The sequence below is a fragment of the Dunckerocampus dactyliophorus genome, chromosome 18, assembly GCF_027744805.1.
Source record: "Dunckerocampus dactyliophorus isolate RoL2022-P2 chromosome 18, RoL_Ddac_1.1, whole genome shotgun sequence".
Classification (NCBI taxonomy): Eukaryota; Metazoa; Chordata; class Actinopteri; order Syngnathiformes; family Syngnathidae; genus Dunckerocampus; species Dunckerocampus dactyliophorus.
In genome coordinates, this window is record NC_072836.1 from 14,646,720 (window position 1) to 14,669,463 (window position 22,744).

Consider the following 22,744-nt stretch of genomic DNA (forward strand, 5'->3'; position numbering starts at 1 on the left):
GTGCCACTGTAACAATTAATTCATACAAGCAATAAATAAAATATTGTGTATACTGCCAAACAATAAGTGAACACAATAATCGAATATTTTACACACATAAAAGCTGATTTGACACGTATCTTGCCTTGTTTCAACACGAGATGGTTTGGTCGACGTACCAAACATGCGCAGTTGAAGGAGAGGCGGAAATCTTGATGCGCGGTTTTCAGCTGACTGTGCTCACGTCAAAACGGAAGGATTTGTGTTCTAAATTTATGGAATCTGGGATACATTGCTCGCAGTACACAGATTGTTAATCTGTCCATGTCACATATGTGAACATGCCCCGCAGAAAGGTAAGGCATATATTTGCTACAAAATCATATGTGAGACCAGACTGCAGCTGAACCAACATAACGTCATAGCTTATATTATTCTGCTTAAAATGTAAAATTAAGAAATTTAGAATAACTGTGGTCACCGTCGAAGCGGAATTAAATAACACACCATTAGATGTTAATGTGTTTTGGGGTGCGCGTTTTATATCAACATGGGGTCATTCAGAAGAGTCGACGTTGTGGTAGCAAATGTTTATTTTTGAGTTGTCTGATGTTTGCAGTTTCAGCTAACACTGATTAAAACCAAGACTGCCAATTTTGAGCTAGTAATCTTCGCACTAGAAAAGAATGCGTTTATAATAATATCTACTGCGATGGATACGACAACTTTACGTTTGCTTTGAAGATGGTGCCGTGCGTCCGTACCAAAACAACGCAAGTGATAGGTCAAAATCGTAATTAGCGTTTATTTCATTGGTTCGGCGTAAGGCAGTCCCGCCTTTCCTCATATGTCATTGGCTGTATGCAAATTAAGTGCTCAACTTCCTGTCATTAAGTTGTCAAATGACGAGCATAGATACGTAGTGACGTCTTGTGTCTTATTTGTTTATCATGAACATGTGATTAGTCTTTGAATCAATGTTGTCAGTTTTTTTAAACAGCATATAACCGATTACATTATTAGGTACACTTGCTCCACTTGAAGGGGGTGATCTAACACTATTGCTATTTATTACTATTACTATTTATTATTGTAGTAGGACTTAGTAGCTGTGGTGAGGTCCAATTAGACTGAATAAATACATACTACTATTGTTGTAAAAATCTGATATAATCATTATTAATAACTACCATATTAGAGGGGAGATGATGCTCCTCCCCCAGGATGGGATCTTTGTTGGATTATCCCATGGTAAAAAAAAAAACAACAAAAAAAACACAGAAGCACACTGAACTGTACTCTTTATTACTTTTCTTACGTTTAACCTGGGAAGTCATTATTACTATTATTACTGTTTTTTGTCAGAGAACCACAGGCAGCAGTTCGGATGGGACGGAGGACTCTGATTTCTCTGCCGATCTCGAGCCGACCGAAACCGTCGGGAAAGCGCAGCGACGTAACAGCACCCGCCTGACTCGAACGTCCCTTCGTCTCAGCCAAAGCACGCAAGGTATCTTTATTAAATAAATGTGTGCATCTATTGGAATGTCAGCTAGTGTGGCTGTGGCAAAGTACGTCCATAAACCTTGCTTCCTGTCTCCTTGAAGACCTGCGCTGGATGAGTTGACAGCTCGGTCTTATAGCTCTTTGGCAAGCGCTGCTCAACTGAGTCAATCAGTGGGGATCTGTGGACACGGGTGTGAGCCCAGGCAGTATGCAGGGCTGACTGAACTGCATTACACATCCATGTCTGACATAATAAATGTTGGATGTGAAATTGATAGAAACTTTAGCAAGTCAGGCATTTATTTTGCAAAATGCCTACTAGTTATTGTTAAAGATGCTATCCCTCTTTGTCTCCGAATGTCATACTTTTCTCTACTCCAGATAACTCCACCAGAGTGCGAAGCAGTTCTCCTGCAGCAGTGGGCCCTGAAGAAGGTTTGGAGGGAGCAGCAGCCTCAGTGTTTTCCTCAGGACGCAGGATCACGCGCAGCCAGCAGGGGGCGACAAACACAACAGCCAAAAAATACCCACTGCGTCAGGGCAGGTCATCCGGGTTAGATGTGGAGACTAACGGTGAGTGTAACAAGTAGTCAAGATGTATTTCTTACATATGAAACTAGAGAGGGACTCGTTTTAAACATGAGGAGCAACAAAACAAATGATTAATTTAGGAGAACAGCATAGCATCATGGGCAAAGATAAAGGCAGGATAGACTGGGAGAAAAATGAAAAGGCACTGTCAGAATAAGAGGACAAAGAAATGACTGACAAAAGCTGAAAATGAGGAACAACGACAGAACGGCCAGGAGGAAAGTAATCTATTCATTGTAGTGTGCTGTGCGTTCTGCGTGTGATCACAGCATGTTCCTGATTCTAAACAAGACAAATGTGGCGCATATTCCCTGACCTGCTATTTTCAATTCACTGCCATGAATGAATCAGCGTAAAGATAGCTGCAGTATTTTAGATTAATACATTGTAAGAGGTAATTATCGCTGTCACGGGGAAATGATTTAGAATATCTACTTCGACCTAGATGTTAGGGAGCCTTCATACAAGGAAAACTACAGTACTCTGGCTTACTGTCTGATGTGCCTTTTAAGGCAGCTTCCATACCTAATTTGTTCATTTTAGACTGAATATCAATCCTACTGGAAATGTTAGAGATTACACAGACAAGTCATTTGCATTTTGTTGTAAAACTACACCAGCCAACACAGCAATTTAACGAACAGTATTACTGGGATTACTTTAGGTTGTCCTGATTTCACATCATGCATTTGTGAGACTGGTTGTTGTCATGCAGAGTTCATCGGCTTTGCTCATGACTTCCTCACAGGCCAACAGTGCTTGTCAGGCATGACCACTAAACTGTTTGCATGGTAAACTAGGGGCTGACAGGGTTGTGCCCCAGCACAGAGCCGGCAGGAAGCCAAATAGACACACACAAAGGAAAATTACTCTATATACGGATTACGAGACTGAATTAACTATGAAAATAAAGAAACAGCCATCTGGTGGAGCACTACCAGTCAATAAACATCCAAAGTCTTCCGGGATGATAAGATATTGGTGAAATATGCTGTATAATACTTGAAATGTTTCCCACAGGAATGCAAGTATCTGTGTTCTTGAGTGGGTGGGGTTGGGTGCTAAATGACATCATTGTCTAATTTGCATAATTGGCCATGATGCAAAACTCAGTGTTTGCGTGGATCGTTTGTGTCATAATAAATGTGCGACATTATCTTGTGTTTTTAAACCTTATTTAACAGAACATGAAGAAATTGGCTTATGGCGTGTGGGTGTGTCTTATAACACACAGCGATTATGTAAGTCTGCTGGCATTAGAGAGTACATGTCATCGTACATCCAATATATCGCTATATTGATGAACAGAGGTTATAGTGCACGACCAAGTCAGCCGTTGTATGTGTGTGTTTTGGGTCTCGACTTAACTCTCACTCAGTGGGGATGTGGACACTGGGTGCAGGGATGGTTATGATGCCAGCGACTATATGGAACTGTAACGACAAACTCCACAGACAGTCCCATTATAATGTGTTTGCGCAAGGACGAACGTACCAAATCTGGAAAATAAAATGAGTACAAAATCCTTCTGTGTGAGTCCAGTACAAATAAATTAATATATCGGAAACACTGACTTGTCAAGAAACCTGTTAGGTATAATAATTAACTCCCCTAACTTTAAATGAGTTCCAACACAAAATGTGACATATCATTAAAAGCAGTGGAGGATTCTAGTTTGAAATTACTCCCAAAAAGTCCAGTTTTAATGGTACATCCAGTGTGGAGAGGTAGGAAAGAACAAGGGCCACGGTGTGTTTTTTCATTCGTCGGCCAGCTTCTGGGAGCTCTGCACCTCTTGCGGCACTCGCATCAGTCTTGACTATTGGATTTCTCTGCAGGGTGTCATAGAGTGTTAAGTGCATCCTGATGCAGTGTGCATTGAATGGGGTGAATTGTTAGCTTGTTTTGCTGGGGCTTCACTACCATGCAATTAAAAGAAAACAAGAAAAAAACAAAATGCTTCATGATGCCACAAAAAAAAAAATCTATGTATGAATTTACCAAAACATAGGGGCAGGGGGGCAATTTGGAGGTAATGTTAAGCCTCACCATTGTTAGAAGTGCGGTAGCGCTATTTGTAGTGCAGTGGTTCACATAGCTGGTTTGCATGTAAAAATGTCAGGACCCCAAATATAAGACGACTCCTCTTTTTGAGACTTAATTTCCTAGAATAAAGATACCGTCATATAGTCGGGTCAATACGGTAATGATGTGCAAATACTTATTAATATTGTGATAGATGTGTGGGCAGTAACTGACACCTTTTTGTGACAAAGAGGTTGTTGCTGCCTCCACCCAATAATTCTAAGCTCAATCCTCATTTTAATGTGCCTGTCTTGGCTCAGCAGGAGTAAAGCAGGTGGCAGACCACGATGAGACCCCTCCCCGCACGCCAACAGGCAACGCTGCGTCTTCAGAGTCAGACATGGAGGTTTCCAGCAACGGGAACGACCTTGTGTCTCCCAGCAATGATGTCATAGTTTCTCAAGAAGAGGACGAGAGGTTGGCAAAGGAGCTTTCGCTCAAAGAGGCCGCCGCTCACGACCTTTCCCACCGGCCCAAACGACGGCGCTTTCATGAGAGCTATAACTTCAACATGAAGTGTCCCACACCTGGATGTAACTCACTGGGTAAGTAACGCTGATCCTTTATTTGAATATAACTGTTGGATCGAACACACTGCTCCTATACAGCAAAAAGAGATCTTTGCATTCACCGCCTTCCCTGACCTCTCTTAGGTCACCTGACAGGGAGACATGAGAGACACTTCTCCATATCAGGATGTCCTCTTTACCACAACCTTTCAGCTGATGAATGCAAGGTACGAGCACACGCACACACTCTCCATCTTTCTCAGAAACACACCACACACACACACAACATGATTACTTGAGTAAAAGTGTGAAACCCTGTTGGTGCAAAGCAGGTGCACATGTTCAGGGGGAGGTGCAAGATGGAGCGGCATTGTCAAATAGAATATGAAATTGTTTATTTCTATGGTGCAAGGTGGTGGTTATCATTTATAACATACGGGAGGAGCAGTTTATTGAAATGCCATGTCTTCAATAGTGGCTTGAATATACTTGCAGGTGAGCGAGTGTTTTGTGGGCTTTTTTGTGGACCAATCGCATTACTGTGAATGACATGTCATTATGTGCTTGAATGTAGGACATGCCATGGGTTTGGACTTTGTGGATTATTTCTAGTATTCCTATTGATGGCAGAGTAAAATGACAGAGTAAAATTATCATTATCATATCATTATCTAAACATCATTATCTGATCAAATAAATGCCATTATATTTCAACCACTTTTGACATACAGTAAATGCATTGTTCACTTTCAGTGTTTTTCTACACATTATGCATTTTTTACAGATTAAAATAGTTCCTCCATGTCTGAATAACATGTCTGAGACATGCTTGCATCAAAATACCCCAAGGATGAAGAATTAGAGCACCCTTATACGCTCTATTGAACAGACCTTAGACATTCACAGCAGCTTGCAAATAAGCCACTGATCGCTAACGCCAAGTTATGGCATTACAAGTTATACAAGTTAAAGCTGTGGTTCATATCAGTTAAGTTGCAAGGTGCATATTTGCCCTCCACCTAACGTTAACTAAGTTATCGATGTACTGCAAATCATTGTCGTTTGCAAAATCACAGCAGGATGTCCTTTAGCAGCACAACACTAAGGTTGACTGATGTCCATCTAACATGGTTTTATGTTTTTTTATGTTTAATTTATTGCGATATTTCGTCCATTCTATCAATTTAGTACATTATCCAAGCGTGTTGATCAATTTACAGCCATTCATATATGTCAAACTGTTGTGCTACATGTGCCAATGACAGACAATCATTTTTGAATACTTGCACTCCCTTCATCTGTAGCCTTGCCGTAGACAGTTGGGGTTGATCCATCTTTTATGAACAGTCAGGATTTTGTTCAGCCTTTTAAGGTTCTACTGTTCTTCTGTCATTGGTTTATAACTATGAGTGACTCAAACGCTCCAAGCAGACTGTTACACCCACGGTGTAAGAGGGAGAGGTTCCGCAGGTCCTTCATACCGACCGCTGTCAGGCTCTACAACACCTGCACCACCTGAACCATGTTGTAGACACTATGCTTTCTTTACACTGTTCTCTTTACTTGTCTTGCTTGCTTGCTGCTGTAACAAGTAAATTTCCCCACTGTGGGATAAATAAAGTACATACATACAAGCTTGCTCTGTATAATTGGTGGCCAGCTATTAGACATTAAAGTGTTCAAAGCTGCTTTACCACATGGGGGCCAAGACCTAGCTCCCAATTCTGCTTGGGTGAGTAGCATTTTTTCATGCATTTGGTTATGCACAGCCCATCCATTCTGTGTAAAATAGTTTTACGTACAATCGTTCCATTGCGCAATACAACATCACTGCTTTGCGTTGCTATGGGAATGCGATTATTGAAAGTGGATGGCAGTGAGAGGATGCAACAGTTTCAAATTGAAATTGTCAGGTTGCAAAGACACCTGGAAGACAGGAAGGACACGATGCAAGGTTTTGTGCTGCGGGGCTGGCTGTGAGTTGTTGGTGTTACACATTGTTGATGTTTTGTCAGGGCAAATCATCAACTCGTGAGAAACAGGCCGAGGAAAGGACACTGTCTCATCGTCAAGACGAGAACAGACACTCCACAAGAAACCAGGTATGTTGCTGTTTTCACGTGAATTCCGGTGCACTGACTCATCAGTCACATTTTTTTTCCTCTTGTGTGCTGTTGTGGAAATGGGTACGCGTGAAACAATCAAGGCAGAGTCACAAAGTCAAATTGAATAAGAACTGGGGATAATATGAGCATTGGAGTTGTTTTTTTCACTTTACATTGTACCCAGAAGCAATTGCTGTAACTCAGCGTGCAGAAGCCTCATAAAATCTACAGATGAACTTTCTAATGAAATTTTTACAGTCTGCGATTCCTTAATTTAGGCAAGAACAGGCTTGTTATGTTGCATCACGCAGCCATGAACTAAAGCAGCTGGGTTATCTCATCACATATAGTTAAGTCCAGAATGATTGGGCAATTACCAAAACTTTTTTTTTGTTTTTTTTTTGTCTTTATACACCACTATAGTTTTGAAGAAAAACAATCAAGGTGTCAGGGAAAAATCAGGGAAACGTTTTCTCCCACAAGAATTTCCATCAGCACCTATTCCCCCCTGCCCCCCAATGCACAGGCAACAAAAAAAAAAGTGGCGTTGTAACGAAAAGGTCCCATTGTAATGTCTAACCTGTGGGAAGAAAAAGGGCACCAAATTTATTTGTGGTGGACGACCGACCACAAACCTTTCGGAAACACTAGAGGGGAGAACACTATTCACCTGAAACGGAATGAGAAAAAATGGCTTTCCTTTGTGAGCAGAACTTGTCCAACATGATCAATGTGTGGGAGGCCACTGGCTAAATTGTCAGTCAAAATAAAAGCGTAATCTTGCCTTCACACACCTTGTCCACGTGTGATGAGATCCTTGAAGACGCGGTATTACCAGGTGTGAGCAAGTCGCTCTGATGTGTCAGGCCCCAACAGATTGTCAGCTGCGCTACAAGGAGAAGGTGACTGAGCTGAGGAAGAAGAGGAACTCTGGCCTCAACAAGGAGCAGAAGGAAATGTACATGGTCAGTGGATGAGAAGTTTGTCCGTTTGAAGTTGAAGCACTGCGCATGTTATTAGTCTTAATGGCTGTCTTACCTGTAGGACCATCGTCAGAGCCACGGGACCAGCCGTGAGCCCCTGCTGGAGAACATCACCAGCGACTACGACCTGGACTTGTTCAGGAAAGCGCAGGCACGTGCCTCGGAGGACCTTGTAAGAGAGAAAACTCATCATCACCCACCTCCTTCACTCCTCTCTCCTTGTGTTTGTTATTTGCCTCCCTGTCCCCGTCCCCCGTTCTGCCTTCTTCCTCTTCTTCTCTCTTCCAGTCCGCACACCCTCCTCTGCAGCCTCAGGAGGAGTCTGAAATATACTTGGTAGATGGAACAATCCCTTTCAGTTACTCTGTGTTGTTTCTCCCTCTGTTCTGTTCCATTGAGACCCATTCAGAGCCATTTTGTTTTTGACCTCGCTGACATTAAATATGAATGTCTCAATCAAGGCCTCTGTGGGGGCCCGTCCTCTTATCTGTTGCTGCCTAGCGAGGTCATTAGAATAATACAATATAGCTTTAATTAGCTTTTCAATTGGATGCCCTGTAAACAAAATCAGTTGTGCTCGTACTGTATTATTTTACGACAAAGTCTGCAGTTATTGTACTGCAACATACCGTGGACTTTGTTTACCACAATATCAGCGTAAACAGATGCCTGCTTTTCACGGGGGTTACATCCGGGGCCACCAGCCAATCTGCGAATAATTGATACACCCATAAAGATTTCCATTTTTGACACACGCCTCGCTCCTAACCCTCCAAAGCCTCGTGCTAGCTCGATGCTGATGTTCTCCCGTGATCTCGGATCAACATTTGCAATAAGAGTGGTATTAGGTTCAGCTCCAGAACCCTCTCTCTTCAGCTGCCATCGTTCACCAGCGACGGACGCTAACAAGTTGAATGCTGGGTGCACGATCCAGTTTTTTTGAGGCCAGGTTGTTATACAGTATATAAGTTTCACTTTATCAGCAACGCTGGTGTGTTCAAGGACCGCCGAACAAAGTGCGGAATCTCAACGCTTGCCGAAAAATCATTATCAGTGAATCATAAAGACATAAATATGTAAAAATTTTGGGCTTTATTTAACAACGGTACATGTAAGTTTTACTGGTATTATTATGTATTTATAAATTACCAACTTAGTGGGAATGAGATTTGTTTACTGCAAATTAAATGGATATTTATATATTTTACCAAAAATCCATAACTTAGTGGGGAAGTGAATGATGAATTGTGAATGTGCGGGGATCCACTGTATTATAATTCTTCTTTTTCTTAATAACAAATAAGCATCCCTAAAGCAGGTTATTGCCACAAGTGTGTGTACTCTCTCACATGGACAAATAGAGTAGTTAAGAGACTGGCATCGCTCTTGCAGCCAGTTTAATTTCCATATTTCAAGGTTTCAAACATGTCTGGTTGTTCTGATATTGGTCTGTTTGCTTTCCCGTGCTCCGGTCTTCTTTCCAAAGTTTACGTCATACTCCAGCTGCTTCCATGCAGTTGTATGTTTAATGATTGTGAGTGCTCCTCTGCAGATTTGGCTAAAAGAATCAATGATTATTAGTTTTCTAAAAACACATTGGACTGCATTTTTAAATAACTTATTGAAGTTTACTCATTTTTTTTCCTTTGGTCTCTTTTCTTTGTATGTCTTCATTGTTGTTTTTTTTTTTTTAGTCTTTTGTGGCTGGTTTTCTCGCTGTGATTTATGCCTTATCTTCCCCTGACTAATGGAGATCTTTTCTATTATGTGTCCTCTCTTCTTCCTCCTGTGCCCCCACTGCTTATTTCCCAATCCTCTCCACTTACCATTCCTTTCCTCCACCCATCTTCACCACCATCCTCTTACCCTGGTCTACACAGGAGAAGCTTCGTCTGGAAGGCCAGGTGTCAGAGGGGAGCAACATGATAAAGATCATCGTGTTCGGTCGCTACGAACTGGACACTTGGTACCACTCGCCATACCCGGAGGAATATGCACGCTTGGGGAGGCTGTACATGTGCGAATTCTGCCTCAAGTATATGAAGAGCCAGACCATCCTGCGTAGACACATGGTAAAAGCCTTTATTCCCTGTCCCTGTGTACAGTTAGCTATTAGCGTCCTGCAGTACCAAGTAGGTGTTTTGATGGTCAACTGTGTTCCTGCACCGCTCCAACCTTCATACGAGTAGCACGGCAAAGTCTGTGATTGTGTAACTGCAAAATAAACCAAACTATAGCATCCAGCATGACTGCCCCAGTGCACAATCATATGATTATTTTTCTCTTTGAGATTTAACCTTGGAACTGTTTTAGGTGAGGGGTAAGGATTTGTTTAAGAAGCATCCCCGTCACTGATTTTAAGATTTAAACATGGAAATAGACTGTAGCTCAAAATACAGACTAAATCCACTTTGTCCAAACTATTATCAGAATCAGCACTAAAGCCAGTTTTATTTTATATCACTATTTTAGATATAACGTTGTTTTTTAAGCTTTCTCTTTAATAATGACACACTTTGTCCAAAAGACTAAATTGTGTTTTTCTATCTCTTTCACACAAGGCCAAGTGTGTTTGGAAGCATCCTCCAGGCGATGAAATCTACAGAAAAAGCAACATCTCAGTCTTTGAGGTGGACGGCAAGAAGAACAAGGTGAAAAAGCCCCTGGGGGCCCCCGCATGAAGGTTACACACGCACAAAGTGGGCCTGAAAGCATGTCGGACGCTTTTTACGTCACATTTATAAAAAAATAAAAACGACTTGGTGGTAGAATGTGCATACCTGCACACACGTTCTGCCATATGCACATTTTGGAGGCAGTGCGAACGAGACACTCAAATAGGGACAAGTTCATTTAATTCCACATATTAAGCAAATGTTTTTCATTTGGTTCATCACAAAACCTGTCACACTATTTGTTATTACAATATCCATCAACTTCCATTTGTTAGTACAATAAAAGCGTGTGCTTATCTTACTGTAACAGCAGTGGATCCCTACACACTGCCGATATCATTTTTGGATTTGTATTTTTTTCTCTGAAATGCAGAGGTGCATGCCATAAGTTCCTTTCTTATCACCCATTCGCCGTACCGTATGTTTCTGGGGAAAGTCGCAACTAAATGACAAACAAATGGCTAGCTTCAGTTTTGATTTCAGTTGTGTCGACAACCGCTTGTGTCAACGTGAGTCAGCCAGTCTCAGAGTTTGTCCAAACTGTAGCCGTACTTTACCATTCGTTCTGGCCAAAAATAATAAACTGTCAGAGTATGTTAATCACAGCGGAAAATGGACTTTATAATATTACTGTTTTTACAGATTTACTGTCAGAACCTGTGTCTGTTGGCCAAACTCTTTCTGGACCACAAGACCTTGTATTACGATGTGGAACCTTTCCTCTTCTACGTGATGACTGAGGCTGACAACACAGGGTGCCACCTGGTGGGGTATTTCTCCAAGGTAAAGTCCTTTCATTTTCAGCATGCAGTGGTTTTCAGATAAAGTTGAGCTCTTTTTCCAGAACCGGCTCTGCAGGCTCGACTCACTATAAAGAGACAGATCTTTTGGCAGATTTTTATTGTTGCTTGAATTTAGTTCTAATGAAAAATATGTGTAAAATTAATTTGTAGTGTAAAAACACATTAAATGTATTGTTTATATGGCTTTATGTATACTGGATGTTTAACATGGAACACATTGCTACAAAAACAATTAATAAAATGCACAGACCCATCTCAATAAGACAAAAAGGTCCAATTACTATTGTTGAACTATTTGCAGTGGAAAACAGAACATCAAGGAAAAACAAAATAGACATGGAAATGCGCAAAAAGAAAAGAAAAATCAGCATCCAGGTAACCGTTATTGTGAGTCTTTCATGAAGACTGGCATTCCGAAACACAAAGTGCTGTTAGCTTTTGTTTCCTGCTGCTCATTTTCCTGCGTGTAACCCCCTCCCTCGCCCTTCTGCTTAGCGCCGACTAATAATTTGCCGAATTTCGCCCAATCACGTGCGGCTTTAATAGGAAAAAAAAAAAACACGAGAGCAGCTTGTTCACTTCAAAGAGCCGTCTCTTTTGGTCGTTTACACACAAGGCACTCCGGTTAATGCAAATAGTAAATCCCCATCAACCTCCTCAGGAATAGTTAGATACTAAACGAGCCAGGCCACCGATGTCTAATAAACACAAACATTTATTGACAACTAACGTAGTTGGATCCTGCGTTGCCATGGCAATGACAGCGACACTAGTCTTGTTATAATTGACTGCACCACATGATTTTGAAGCTGTTGTGTCGATGTGTATAAACATATTTGTGTATTTGTCCTCTCGTGTGCAGGAGAAAAACTCTTTCCTCAACTACAATGTGTCCTGCATCCTCACCATGCCCCAATACATGAGGCAAGGCTATGGGAAGATGCTTATAGACTTCAGTAAGTATGAAGTTTAGTTGTGGTTCCGGTTCAGGAAAACTGCATCCTTGGAGTTATTATTACTATAATATTGTCTTTATTTTGATATATGCTTCCAGGTTATCTATTGTCAAAGGTGGAAGAGAAAGTGGGCTCACCCGAGCGCCCCTTATCTGACCTGGGCCTTATCAGCTATCGCAGTTACTGGAAGGAGGTGTTGTTACGCTACCTGAACAACTTTCAGGGGAAAGAGATCTCCATTAAAGGTCAGAGCTGAAGTGACTTCCTTAACTCTGCAAAACCTTTCTGGAAAAATAAGAAAGAAAGGCCCTGAAAGTTGTTGTCTCAGAAATAGAGTAAACCCTCATTTATCACAGTTAATTGCTTCCACACCCGACCGTGGTATATGAATTAGGTAGGAATCCTTATTTTTAATGGAATATTTTCATAGTTAGGTCATAGAAAACCTGTTTATGACTTTCTAAATATGTTTTTTTAATATTATTAGAGCCCTGCAGACATGGAATAACACCCTTATAGTCACCTTTATCATTATAGCCGCTCGTATTACCCAATATAGCAGACATAATGACCGAAAATAAGACATATTACACATAGATGAGACATAACGGAGACTCACATGTGTTAATGTTGGGAGATCTCCTTGTTGTTGCTCTTTTCTTTACTTCCTGTTATGGACAGTACTTCCTGCAGTGGCTATTGTCTTATCAATGTAACATTACTGACATCTAGTGGCCAGTGTGGAACACTACATATCATCATAATGTCTTTGATGCATCTTCTGAATGCCTTGCCTTATATTTGTACTTCAGTTCGTTTAGCCATTTTTATATCTGAAAATGCTTAAATATGCATATTTTTGACTAATAATATGCTGTATTCAACCATGAAAAAATGAATATATTTTTGAAAAACCCTTTCTCCGCAAATTTGAAGCACAAAGTGCCGAGGGATTACTGTATTGTATTTGATATGGGTGTAAAAGCAGCCGATCACAAAAAACGTTCGCTGTGCGGCGGCGACATGCCAACCTAAACATGACATGAATGTACAGTGTGCTGCGTCACGTAGGGTTGACAACACCCGTATTGAGCCGACAAGGAACGTACTTTGTCCCGTGTTGCCGCAAGAATCAACACTAGTCTGTAAAACCTCCATCTTTACACAGGCTAGGCCAATCGATGCCAGCGTGTTTGATCACTCCCTTATCACACCTATTGCTGTTCGACTTAATCTTGCATCTTTCTTTACACGCTTTGCCCAGCTGTCCTAGCTAATAGCTAGCTAGCTAGTGAGTTAGCTATTATTAGAATTAGAATTATCCGCCTAGCTTCTCATCTTCGGACTCCAAATGTGACTTTTTACCACAGTGACATTTAGTTTTTAAAACAAACAAGCAATGCGGTTAGTTTGGAGCTTGTTTTTGTCCCACGGGGAAGTGTATATTACGTCCATTGGGTACGTACTAACTTTTTCAATCGTCTGTCGTTGTCGTACTAATTATGACTTGTCCTCCAAACACTGTTTGTGTGTTGTTGTTTGATCAACATTTTGCCAGGGGCCCTTGGAATTATCTAAAGGCGGCCCTGGCCAAAAGCACTACAGTTAATCCATGTGATCGGTATCGGCCGATCTCATTCACGGATGATCGGTATCGGAATCGGCATAAAACCCTGATGGAAGCGTCCCTATTAAAAACCTGTGGAAAAATGCACATATAACTCAAGTCGGTTCCGCTTAAGTTGACAACCCGTCTATATGGACGAACTCATGGAGTCCACTATGTTCTACTTATGACCAAAAAGTACGGGTTGAAATCCACGTTGCCATACATGCTAGATTGCTTTTGTTGACACATTCAAGATCCAAAGGGGTCATTTCGATGAAAAATGGGCCCCTCGACATGTGTTGTAGTATTGTTAACTTCATCATTATCGCTAAGCGGCGTGAAATGACAACAGCAACACAACTTCTTTTTAGATTATTAGCCAAAGGAAGAAAGATTTGCGCATGTAGGAAAGCTTTATTGTCTTTGTATTCAAGACAGCCGTAGCCGATATTACAACATATACTGTAACTGTGTACAATAGGCTTTGCAATGCAGTGCAAAATGTCATCTAATAATAGTATGCGTGTTGTCACCAGGTCCAACCTGACAAGATAACAAATCAGCATCAGAGGAATAGCAACATGCTGTTCTTTCCATTCCAATGCTGGTTTCCCCGTTCTTTTTCCTTTTAACCCTGCCAAGCGGCACGTCTCAAAATGCCTGATTCTTACTTTGTCGGTAAGGTGTGTGTTTACCGATATCAGAATGGCAGAAATGATTTCCAAGCCGTTATCACGCGGTTGAAAGGCACTCTCAGTGCATTGTCATCTGCGTTTTCCATTCTCCGCCACGCCTGTGAGAATAAAGAAAACACAAAGCACATTTCGTCGTCTTTTAAAAGCCTTTTGATTGCATTTAGAGCTTTGTCTCATAGTGCGCTTTGATTTATTGTTGAGAATTGTTACTGGAACGTCATTGTCCAACATTGACGTGTGGCGGCAAAGCCATGAAAAATGAAAAATAATGATTACAAGACCTCCCCGCAAATGGCGAAAAAACGCGAGGAATTGATACACCCGTAAAAATGTCTCTTTTTGACACACAGCCCCACAAACACTGCCACGTGAGACCAAAGTACTTTTAAGGATGCTTTTGTTTGACGTTGAAAGCAGAAAGAGACCAAGCCAATGAAGTGCTGCATATACTGCATATATATAAAGCATTGCTTATTTGAATGTCCTATCATGTGAAATGTTTCTGCTCAGAGATCAGCCAGGAGACGGCAGTGAACCCCGTGGACATTGTCAGCACTCTGCAGTCCCTCCAGATGCTCAAATACTGGAAGGGCAAACACTTGGTTTTAAAGCGACAGGTGGGTTGGATCACACTCGGCGGATGGGATTACCGCTTTAGGAAATATCTCCGGCACAAACGCATCTTATTTCTTTCCAGTTCAGACCGAGGATGCTTTCTATCATCTACTTTAAAGATTTGTCTAGCTTTGTATCTATCTCTCAAACCGCTTACACTGAAACGTAGGCCTGTCACGATAACAAACTTTGCTGGTCGATAATTGTGCTACAAATTATTGGCGATATTTGATATTATTGACATTTTTTGAGGCCATTTTTTAATGAATTGTATGGCATAATAATGGGATAAACTTTAATGTCGGAAGAGTATTTCACGTTGCAATTGGAATGTCAAGTGCTTTTAAAGAAATTAAACAAACAACATAATAATTTCAATAAACAAACAAAAAACATAAATGAAAATGGTGGCTCATATTTCCCTGATTCCTCGTCAATACTTTCTAACAAATGCGACATCTCAGTTCCCCCCATTTCATAGCTGTCCCAGGCGACGCCTGTAACACAAAGTTACTTTTTTCTCGTAAATTTACGACTTTATTTTCGTAAAGTTATGACTTCATTGCCAAAATCTCAGATTATTTTAATACTCCGTAGGAACAGGCATTGAAAAGGGCGGACTTGTGTGACCTTTAGCCTTTGGCAAAGGCAATATTACAACTTTTTTCTGGTAAATTTACGATTTTTGGGGGGGTAAATTTACGGCTTCATTCTCATACATTTTTACGTCACTTTTACAGACACAGGGCACAAAGCGCTTTCTTTACAAGACACATGCCAGGTACCCGCAAGATGCTAAAAAAAGGGACAAAAACATTAAAAGACGTCAAATAAAGGCTAAAAAAAACAAACATAGTCGTTGGACGCGAGTGTGAAGTATTTGAATTGAACCTCCCTGTTGTCCCGTAGGACCTTATTGACGACTGGAAAGCCAAGGAGCGTAAACGTGGTTCGGGCAAAACCATCGACCCCACAGCCTTAAAGTGGACGCCGCCGAAAGGGACGTAGAAGAGCTTCAACACAACACACATCCTCTTCTGCACACACACACCCACACAAATATCCACACTCACACTGTTTTTGTTCACTTCCAGCAGCTTCTTACAGTTTTTGCCACTCGTTCTCGAATTAGCACAACATCCTGTCTTTTCTGGCTGGCTGGTTGCTGCATTCAATCACTGGCCTTCATAAAATGGATAAATATAGAACTAAAACCTGCAGTAATGTCAGTGCTTTCGTCAACCTGCGCTAAAATTCCATTCCCCAAAATGGAGCATGTTTGCCATAAAAGTAACCTGCCTGACCTGACTGAGCTCCGACTGGAAAAAACTTGAAAGTTATTCATTGCTCTGAAAGTTAAAAAGAAACAAAAAACTAAATGATTGCCTCATCCAAAAATTGTCTTTAACTTAATTTAGTCTTTCAGAAGGCCGCTTCTTTGGGTCGTTAAGAGAAGAAATGTGAAAGAATGTGAAGAAGACGTGCTGGAGATACACCTGTAATAGCTAAAGCTGCCATTGGCCTTATTTGGACTCTTTTACGTCTTTAAGCTGCCTTCATTTCTTTGTCGTCTGTATTTAACTTAGTTAGTTTTCCCTGTCTAATTTCAATATTTAATCATTTTCTACCTCTTTGGGTTTGCCACTGTATAAATGCTCAAATACACACCATTTTCTCTTCCTATTGTGTGAAAATGTTAACGTGCAGAGCCTTTTTTTTTTTTTTTTTTTTTTAAATTGCCATCAATTCCGGTGTACAAGCCGCACCCACACAATTTAGAGGAAAAAAACGATTTGTGCATATGAAAGCCGCACCGGACTATAAGCTGAGCTCGTCCACGTCATAAAATGGCGTGCGAATGAGGAGCACGCAGCTCTTTATTTGACAGGAGCTGATCGTGAGCTATGAAAAAAGTCATGACGAGCTTGTCAACCCATTGGAAATCACTGACTCACGGTGTCCAACTCATCACACAGCAGCTTAACACTCAAAAGGTATACCTAAGAAATATACAAACAAGTACCAATAGAGGTTTGGAATGGGAAAAAACAAGTCCTTTCAAGTTTTCCCATAATGCATTGCGTCTGAGTAAAGCATTTAATTGGAGAAAATGGATGGATGGTGCTGCAATGCTGCCTCTGTCCACCAGAGGGAGGCTGACGTCATTGCAGCGCCCCGGCAGTCACCAATGAATCCTTTGCTCAGACGCAATGCATTATGGGAAAACTTTTTTTTTCATTTTAAACTCTTATTGTACCGGACTGTCGTGGTGAAGAGAGAGCTGGCGGGATTATGTCTCACAGCTGGCCTGGCAACGCCTTGGTGTCCCCCCGGTGGAGCTGGAGGTGGTGGCCGGGGACCGAGAAGTCGGGGCTCCCCTACTGAGACTGCTGCCCCTGTGACCCGGACCTGGATAAGCGGAGGAAAATGGATGGATGGATGGATGGACTCTTATTGGTACTTGTTTGTATATTTCTTAGGTACACCTTTTGAGTGTTAACTTGCTGTGTGATGAGTTTAGTTTTCTTTGTAAGATGACACCGTGAGTTAGACTTTTATATTGAGTAGCATCAGTAGTAGTTCTGAAGTGAAGGAGATTAGAAGTTAGCCATAAATTAGCCGCACCGCTGTATAGCCCACAGGGTTAAAAATGTAAGAAAAAAAGTAGCGGCTTATACACCGGAAATTACGGTAGATTTCTTCAAATATTTATTTATATAGTTCAATCATTTGTAAAGTGTAGAAAAGGTTTGTTAGAAGATGATGCTTCCATGTGAATATAAAAACTACTGAAGCGATAAGTTCTTTACATTTTAGGCATTTTATCCGTAGGTCTCTAAAGTTTAAGTGAAATGATGTCAATGTTACACAAATTCGATGTGTCATGCTTTTTATATTTGTTGCTGCAAACACGTTGGGTCTGTAACAAGTGCATTTTTTGTTTTCTTTGACTGGAATTGCACATATTTTACTGATGTAGGAAAAATATTTGGGACGAATTTGTGCAAGTTAGGTTGATAAACACAATAATAGGCAATTAGCAAATTAGCTCACGTTATTTTAGCTTAGCTTAGTTTAGCGTGTGACTTGTTGGAGTTTACGGCCCTTTGGGCAAACAACCTTTACAAAATGGCTCATCGTTAAATAACATACGAATGAAACAATATATTCCATTTTACTCGTTTTAGTCTGTTTTCAGTGCTAATGCTAAGCTAAGCTAACGTTTAGCACTTTCCATTAACCTTATTAACGTTCTGTATGATGTCTTCGGATGGTGGTGTAATGGTACACGTTCTGCCTTTCCTGGCTGAGGGTGCGGGTTCGATTCCCAGCCAGGGTTGTGTCAGGAAGGGCATCTGGTGTTAAAAAAAAAAAAAAGTCAAAACCGTTATTGACTTGTTGTGGCGACCCCTGGTGATGAAAAGCTAAATGCTTTTATTTTCAAAAATTCCCCAAAGTTCGATGAGCACATTCCATATGGTAATGGGGACGGTATCCAAAGTGCGGTCCAGGGGCCATTTGTGCCCCACAGGTTATTTATTAGACAAGAAAAGTAAAAAAAAAACAAAAGAATCAGAAAATAATGGGATAACGTTAAAATGTTGATGTTAATAATATGCTTTTTCACCTGTATGTACTGTATAACGGCTTAGCTTAGCTACATGGGTTGGTTTTAGACTCTTTTACAAAATTAAAAATATCAAAATGGCCCTGGCATTATTTAATTTTTCAGTATGTGACCCTCTTGGAAAAAGTCTTTGTCTATGTGCCTCTGAATTAGCGAGCATGTTTGCTATTGGCTGAGCCAATGGCAGCTACGGACCAGCAACTACAAACTATACTTTTGCTTTGGGCATTAACGCGTCTTACTGCGTAATCCAGCATCTCCAAGCACCTTGCTCCATATTTCCATATGTTGACACAACACAGCAACAATCGACAACGTAGCTTAGCGTCAGTGTTTAGCTCTGTTGTACAAGCTTCTGCCTTTTGCTTCCTCTTCAATAAACCGGAAACACTGAATGGTAATGGCTTAATTTATTTTGAACATGCATACATGTTACAGTGGAATACATCACATATTACAATGCACACTTCCACATGTCCAAAAAGGTGACGGAAGAAGCAAAGCTTATTTAATCCTACCCCCGCTCCATTTCACATCCATTGCTTATGCATTTGTTCACTTCCTGTATACAACATGTACCCTTTACCAATTCAGGAATAACAAGGAAATGATACAACGATGCAATATAGCGTTATGGGTTATAAATAAATATAAATAAATTATATAACATTCATAATCAATAAATGTAATTAGGACAATTTAAATATTTAATCACGATTAATCGTGTTTTGTCCATAGTTAACTCACGATCACAATCACAAGTTTTTAGAATAAAAGATCATTTGAATATTTATTTGGGCTGTCAAATGATTAGAAATTTCCATGAAATTAATCACAGTATTCAAATTAATTATGATTAATCACCATTTGCCACTAGGTGTAAAATATACCCATTTTTACTGCATTTTATGAACAGAATGTTAAACGACAATCAATCGTATATATTTGTATGTATTAACTCTCCAAATGAACTGAAAATTCAAAGTAAGACCCCTGGTTTTTTCGCCTCAAAATGGCCGGTTCAAACCAAAATGGCCAAACGTTGAGACTTTTTCCTGCGGCCTGTGATGATAGACGTCGCCGCCAAATTTCCTGGCGTCCGGAGGTGACCCATGCACACTAGTTTCAGGGTGTCATGTCCTGCGTGTCCATTTCCTGTTTTATTTTGGTGTATTGGCCTCTGTGCTGTAGTTAACTTTAGTTCCTCTTGCAGAAGCTCCCTCTCCTGTTCGTCGGCGAAGCAGCGACGCACACCTGCCAGCCATTTGTAATTAGACAGGCTAATTAGCTTCTCTTCAATGTGCGGAATATTTGATGCTCTATACGTGGGCTGTCACACGAGTGCTGGTTAGTAGTTTGTTTCTTGCCTTCTCCCTCGCTCGTTTCTTTGCTACTTTTGTCCTGTAGTTTCCCCTCCATCTGTAGCCATCTACTTTAGTTTCCTTTTCGTTGGGCATTTAGCTCATTACTCGCCATTTTGGCGTTCTTATTCTTTTTTAATGTTTTGTAATAAGTATCCTTTTGCTTATTGGATCATCTTTGCGTCTGTGTTTGATTTTGGGTCCATTTTTTTTAATTCAGTAAGTTACCCAAATCCTAACAGTCGTCGTCTTCTTCATACCCACCAGTTGTGGTCAAGCTCTGACCTTGCGGAGGCGAGTGTCCTTTTTTGTGGCAATTCATCAAGGCTGAACCGGCGAAGTTTGCCACCCTGCCCCGCCCACATTGTATGACGTAGGCTGAAGTGCTTCACTATATATCAGCACCCATCTGTCTAGCATGCTTGATTTTGGTTTGGGCTCATTTGGTCGAAGTCCCCGTGAGGAGTCGGTCAAAGTACGACCCCTGGTTTTTGCCTCTAAATGGGCGGTTTGAACCAAAATGGTGACAATCCATGAAACTGGAGGCAGAGGCAAAGTTTCATAAATTTAAAAGCGGAGTAACTGAGTGAAGTTTTGGGGTTTTTGTTATTTATATAAAAATAAAATCGGGGCGCATCAGTGTATCACCTTTTTAAAACAAACAGGAACACAGAATAAAAATGTTTCTAATAAATGACCTTTAATTAAGCTGGACATAAAAATAGAATATTAATAGTTATGGCTGACAACAGAGAAAGACCACAAAGACACTGATGATTCAGTGAAACATCACAAATGAAACAATTTTGTTGTTGATGTCTTTAGTAGGGGTAGGATTTCCACTCCTCTTGCATATCTGAAAGACAACATGAGCACAAATAGACAAATACATTTGCGTACCTTAGTGTGTACGCAATTGGGGATTAATTGGAAGATTTAAAATAGTTATACCTTCATCTAAACTCCTTCTGCCCATGAGTCCCACAAACATCTCCCCTTTATTTCCTGGTGAAGACAAAGAGTCACGTAGCGTCAGGAATAATATTTCTTTAATAAAGGTTTAATATTCTTACTTTTTCTGTCCAGACTCATTGGATGAGTGCCTTCTGAAAGAAAAACATAAAAACACATAATGCACACAATATGTCTACAACAAAAGAGTCCCTTAAAGTACAGTGGTTGTATGTACAGTGCTGTATGTGTGTTTTTACCTAAGCTCCTTCCCATCAGGCCGTGGAACTGCTGGGCTTTGGAGCGTTTGAGGAGGTCTACCAGACGGAGGGTTAGACCTCTCTCTATCGGGTAGTCCTACACACGCACACACGCAATGGGTTAATTAATTTCCCGGTGAATAAACGGGATAGAACCAACACAGGTGAACATAATGGGGGATGGAGCTGGAGCTGTCTGTGGTGCTGACTGAGCAGCATTGTGCAAATGAATTCAAGAGGCTTTCAAATTTGCATTCAATCAATTCATGCAGTCCTCATGGCGCCCCTAAAGTCTGGACAGGCAAAAATGCCATGTATTATACAATGGTGTGTGTGTATATATCATGTATATATATGTGTATATATAATATATTTTTATAACATGTTTTTATTAGCTATACCGTAATTTAAACAACTACATTTTTATGTATTTTTGTAATCAATATTTTTTTAACGAGTTCATTATTTAACATTTATTTGTAATTAGTAAACTTGTTGCATAATGTATTATTTTATGTGTGTATTATACTATTCATATGATTTGCATTCTTTTTTAATTTCCTTTTATGGACTTTCTGTGTAACGCAAAAGGCAGCATGTATTCTTTTTACTCCCTTTATTGCACCGCATTGCAATATACGCTAGGTCCTGATGATTCATAGCAATATATATTGCAGAAACAAAATGCACAACGTAAAATGTACAATGCACTCTTGCTTTTGTGCTTTTTGAGGCTGGAATGAAAAAGAAATGAAATAGAGGTCAAATTCCCATCGACCGCTTGCTGTAATGTGTACATTTCTGGATACGTTTGTTATTGTACGTTTTTTGCTATAATATGACATTTTCACCAACTATGTGCAACAGAATTCTCGACAGTGAAATGTGATTCAGATTGGACTCAGATGACGCAATGCAAGCGGATAAAAATTCAAATACTTTCTACAGGACAAGATGTTACCTGCCAGTTGTCCAGGGTCCACACGCCACTGTCGTCTTCCTGGCTGGAGAGGGGGCTCCCCAGTGTGCAGAGAGACTGTGCCGACACCACCATCAACACAGTTACAAACCTCAGAGCTTCCATGCTCACCCTGAAGGCGCCGGAGGAAAAGGCAGGTGAAACCGTCCTGATTTTACTGCATGCGGTGTCTTTAAACAAAAAGACGGGCTTTCTTGAAGGTTGATGGAGAAGAAAGTTGCACGTTTATAAACCCTCTCATGCTCCTCCCCACCACCCTTACCTCATACTGAGGGGACGGAATCCTGTGTGCATGTGTGTGTGAGTCAGCCACAGCTACATCGATATGCATAATCAGTATTGCTATAACGGCATTAAAAATAACCTATAAAGGGCAATCTAATTGCCATTACTGATAGTGAAATGTGTGTTGTTATGCTATTATGTCGTTTTAGTCGCCATTGCACTACTACTA

At 40.7% G+C, this 22,744-nt stretch overlaps 2 protein-coding genes across 6 annotated transcripts; one reads left to right on the forward strand and one right to left on the reverse strand.

The window, feature by feature from the left end:
• The first annotated feature begins 176 nt into the window (after positions 1-176).
• Positions 177-18,820, forward strand: LOC129171516 (histone acetyltransferase KAT7-like). 5 transcript variants are annotated; one of them, XM_054760227.1, is made up of 16 exons: positions 177-335; positions 1,345-1,489; positions 1,867-2,058; positions 4,422-4,706; positions 4,815-4,897; positions 6,686-6,772; positions 7,642-7,740; positions 7,820-7,930; positions 8,047-8,094; positions 9,639-9,830; positions 10,320-10,409; positions 11,076-11,216; positions 12,099-12,192; positions 12,291-12,437; positions 15,007-15,113; positions 16,021-18,820. In XM_054760227.1, the coding sequence occupies exons 1-16, from the start codon at positions 321-323 to the stop codon at positions 16,117-16,119; spliced, it is 1,935 nt and encodes a 644-aa protein (XP_054616202.1). In that variant the 5' UTR covers positions 177-320; the 3' UTR covers positions 16,120-18,820. The 5 variants fall into 5 exon arrangements, with proteins under 5 accessions (XP_054616202.1, XP_054616205.1, XP_054616203.1 ...); XM_054760230.1 differs by having other exon boundaries at positions 7,820-7,909; XM_054760228.1 differs by having other exon boundaries at positions 4,425-4,706.
• Positions 18,821-19,478: 658 nt separating this feature from the next.
• LOC129171249 (protachykinin-1-like) lies at positions 19,479-22,501 on the reverse strand. Its single transcript, XM_054759713.1, has 5 exons — positions 22,273-22,501; positions 21,312-21,408; positions 21,174-21,206; positions 21,052-21,105; positions 19,479-20,956 (listed from the first exon to the last, which is right to left on the reverse strand). Exons 1-5 carry the CDS (start codon positions 22,393-22,395, stop codon positions 20,922-20,924), a joined length of 342 nt encoding a protein of 113 aa, XP_054615688.1. The 5' UTR covers positions 22,396-22,501; the 3' UTR covers positions 19,479-20,921.
• Between the last annotated feature and the right edge of the window lie 243 nt (positions 22,502-22,744).